Source organism: Sinocyclocheilus anshuiensis, unplaced genomic scaffold (assembly GCF_001515605.1).
Source record: "Sinocyclocheilus anshuiensis isolate Anshui unplaced genomic scaffold, SAMN03320099.WGS_v1.1 scaffold1541, whole genome shotgun sequence".
NCBI lineage: Eukaryota > Metazoa > Chordata > Actinopteri > Cypriniformes > Cyprinidae > Sinocyclocheilus > Sinocyclocheilus anshuiensis.
Window position 1 is genome coordinate 452,715 of NW_015540952.1, and position 4,300 is coordinate 457,014.

Consider the following 4,300-nt stretch of genomic DNA (forward strand, 5'->3'; position numbering starts at 1 on the left):
ATTGGCACACATGCAAATATGCCTTTTTGGTTATGCTGTACACAGATCTCTGAATTATCACTTACTTTAGAACCATCTGAAAGTTGCTGTAGTTAAAGGTGTAGCCACCAACAACCCACATGACCTTTTCCTGTACCACCGCCTTATGGGATGCTCTTCCCAGCGATGCTCCAAAAGGCTTCACTGTGGGCATGATCCAGTAAGACTCTGTGGAGGGCACTGTTAGTGAGCAGTCTGGACCTGAGAGAGAGAGAGAGAGAGAGAGAGAGAGAGAGAGAGAGAGAGAGAAAGGGGTAAATCTCTTGTACAATAGTCTAAGGCAGGGGCTCCCAACCATTTTTGTTTGACATAAAATATTTAGTTGAGATACCCCCTGAGATTTTTGAGTTAATATTTCTATAATTTAACAACATATTCGTATGTTTATGATGGTTCACTAATATTGATTAATGGTCACATGACATACAAGCAGATAAAATGGAATGTTTTGTTTTAACTTTGTAGCTGGATTTTAAAGTGGACTCACACTCTCTGTCTGCATTAAATTTACACTGGTGTATAAAACTGAATGATCATAAAAAAATAATATCAATATCAATATCAATAAAAACATGAATAAAATGCACAATGTACAGTACAGTACCTATGAAATAAAAATGAATATTTGATTAAAGTAATTTTATTTTACATTACACGCTACAACAATAATGTTCATGTCTTAAATGCGTTACTTTCAAACTGACAAACTCTAACATTTCAAATCCTTTCTTTTTTGTGATGAACCTGCTATTAGTTTATGCAATGCTGGAAATTATGCAAATCTGTAAATAAAGTACACTGGAGGCCAAAAGTCTGGAATAATTAAGATTTTTTTAATGTTTCTGAAAGAACATGTTCACCAAGGCTGCAATTATTTGCACAATACACAGTAAAAGACATAATACTGTGAAATAATATTACAATTTAAAATAACTGTTTTCTACTGGAATATATTTTCAAATGTTCCTCTGATGGCATTACTGAATTTTCAGTTATCAGTGTCACATGATTCTACAGAAATCATACTAATATGTTTACAATATTACTGTTTTTACTGTATTTTTGATAAAGTAAATGCAGCCTCGGTGAACATGAGAGACTTCTTTCAAAAATATTTAAAATTCGTAATTATTCCAAACTTTTGTCCGACAGTGTAAACCCCTTAAAACCCTGATCTAAGGTAACATCCGTCTCATTATATTTTACTATTTATGAACAGATCACTTAAACAGGGTGGTTCTGACAGCTTCTTACAGTCATTACTATGACCAATCACACTTTTCTTCCTGTGTCTCCTCACATGAGGGTTAGTGAGAAGCTGGCCAGAAAGACTCATTAAATTAACCTCAAGACACCCTGATGTCAATCCTCCATCAGGCTTAATTGTGCTTTGATGCTTTATGACACTGTGGCAGTGTCTGATGAGGATGCTGCAGTGATGCAGAGGAGACAGATGCACTATTAGAGAATCAACACCAGGGGGACACAACCCACATGACAACAAATCAACCTGAGACACAATGCTCTGCTGGAAACACGAAACTCGAAAGGTCTCTGATTTTCACAGCATCCTGTAAAATACAGGAAAGAGGAGGAAACGAAAGCGGCAGTGAATAGTACCTTGCCAGCTGTCATTGCACACACAGAGCTTTTCCCCGGTGAGGTCGCAGTAGCCGTGATCGGGGCTGCCACAGTTGTTCCTGCAGTATGGGATGTCACAGGCCTCACCCTTCCAGTACTTATCGCATTCACAATATACACGGCTCGCTATCGAGTTCCCCGAGGTGCACTTCCCGTGGCCAGAGCAGTTATTTGGGCATGAGTTGATTCTGTCGAGGGAGAGATCAAGAAAAAGGTTGTAAAAAGAAAACAAGGGGAACTTTCTACAGAGAAGCCTGAAATGGGGGAGGGTATAATGAACAGGACTAAGCCATGCAATAATAAAATAAAACATGCACAGAGGAGATAAAATTGAGACCTCTTTGTGATTACATGTTGTATTAACACCTGGCCGAACCAGCAGGCTTTTTTCATTGAAAATAGTGCTGATGCTAAGTGTCATTAACTCACGAGTAGAAGATTTCAAATCCTGTCAGGTTGTAGGCAGCATCGCTAAAAAAGTGCAGAAGTGCGTAGCCTGAGTTGGTCTCCACTTCAGGGACAGTCTCGTTCCCTTTCACTTCAGGGACAATGAGACCACTGTGGGACAATTACAGAAAAAAAAGCTTGTTAGCAAATGATCTCTTGTTCTTCCATTTGTCATGCAGCAAACTGAAATTTTCCTGTGTGACTCCAGGACAAAGGTTTTTCAAACTGGGATCAGAGGGCCACAAGGGAGAGTTAAGGGTCCACGGAAAAATTAAAAAAAAGTAAACAATTTTACCAAATCTATTTTTAGGTTCACATGTTGACTCAAAATATTTATTAAATATGTTTAATGCAATAATTTATTTGATATTTATCATAAAAATGCATTACAAATCAATCTGAAAATACATTTATCTTTAGGTTTATTTACTACTGTTCAAAAGTTTGGAGTCGGTAAGAGTTATGTTTTTGAAAGATAGGTTTTTGCAGTCTACACTGCACAAAAATACAGTAAAAACAGTAATCATGTTAAATATTACAATTGAAGTATTTCTATTTGAATATATTTTAAAATGTAATTTATTCCTTCAATGTCAAAGTTGAATTTTCAGCAGCCATTACTCGCATGATTCTTCAGAAATCATTCTAATAGGCTGATTTGGTACCAGAGTAGCATTTCTTATTACTATCAATGTTAAACTATTGTTCTCAATGTTAAATATTTTGTGGAAAATTTTTTTTTAAGTTTTTCTATGATAAACAGAATGGCGTTTATTGGAAACATAAATCTTTTGCAACATTATAAATGTCTTTACTATCACTTTTAATTAATTTAATGCATCTTTGCTGAATAACGGTACATCTAACATTGACAGTAGAGGTCGACCGATATGGGTTTTTCACTGGCCGATGCTGATATTTAGAAATCAGGGCAGCCGATATATGATGGCGATTTTTTTTTTTTTGGCCGATATGTTTGACCGATTTTCTTTTTTTTTCCCATTCATCTCATAAAAGTGAGTTTGAGCAAATAATTATTGCAGGGTACAAGATAGTAATGGTAGTAGTAGCCCAATTTAGAGTAATAATACATGGCTCAAAACTTAAGCACCTGCTCAAAACAGTTCTGAAGGATGCTTTTTATTTATGTTTGCTGACAGACACCAGTGTTTCCCACAGACTGCAAATTAATTCTCTGCCAGCAGGAGGCGCTTTGGGAGCTGGAGATAAAGCGGTTTCCCCGGTGAAGGCTGTAATCAAATAAGCGCTGCTCACAAACATAGTTGCCAAGTCCGCGTATTATACGCGACTTTGGGCTTCGTTTTTTGTAAAGTTGCGAAAAAAAATTTTTTCGGGTCACGGGTTGAGGTTTTTTGGGCTTATTTTAAAAAATATGGTTGCTTGTTAGGGGAATCTGACAAGCAACTTCGTTTCTTTATTTATGTTCGCCGTAGTCTCCAATGCATTGGTTGACACTCTGTCTGCTCACAGTTAATTGCCAACCAGTGCAATAATATAAGTGCTGCAGCTTAATTTGCCAAATGTTCGAGAAGGGTATAACTGCAGCCTGGTGATCTCCAAATGGGGAGCGGGAACTCCAAAACGGGGTGGGAGCTCCAAAATAGGGCGTGGCTTCCTCCCATTGACAGACAGGCACATGACAATGATGATTTTTTCCCCCAATCCACTTCAGTGCAAACTCCACCCCACAGCTGATTCTAAAGATTTTATTGGTTGTGTCAATTAAAGTGTTGATTTCCTACACTATGCTACAAAAATGCTAACCCCTAAACCTACCCCACACCTGACCCTAACCTTAACCAGTGAAATTGACTGCACGGCGGGATTGGCGCTAAATAGCTTGGTAAAGAAATATGCAGTTCAGGAGATAAACAGTTAATAGGATTATGCGATATGAGATCGTACCGTAACTCCCCAACCGGACCTTACTGGACAATGGCACCTTTTTAGTTACACCCAGCGTCACTACCCCCTCCTACCCTACGAATTTCGAGCCCCGGGACACCCCCCGTTGCTTAGAACAAAGCGATAGAGTAAAATATTTCCCTGCGCTGTGCTGTGCTGAGACGGCTCGTGGGTAATTCGCGTTTATATCATTAAGCAGAGGTTCAAACTCCAGTCCGAACACCACTGGCCACGAGCTTTGGGCTCT

At 38.4% G+C, this 4,300-nt stretch overlaps 1 protein-coding gene across 1 annotated transcript in view; it reads right to left on the minus strand.

Annotated features, from left to right (window-relative positions):
* atrnl1b (attractin-like 1b) overlaps positions 1 to 4,300 on the minus strand; it is a 115,493-nt gene that overhangs the window by 85,607 nt on the left and 25,586 nt on the right. The window contains exons 4-6 of the mRNA XM_016488138.1: positions 2,110 to 2,238; positions 1,660 to 1,868; positions 66 to 240 (exon numbers count right to left, since the gene is read on the minus strand). Coding sequence (XP_016343624.1) covers positions 66 to 240; positions 1,660 to 1,868; positions 2,110 to 2,238 — 513 coding nt within the window. The remainder of the gene's footprint in view (positions 1 to 65; positions 241 to 1,659; positions 1,869 to 2,109; positions 2,239 to 4,300) is intronic.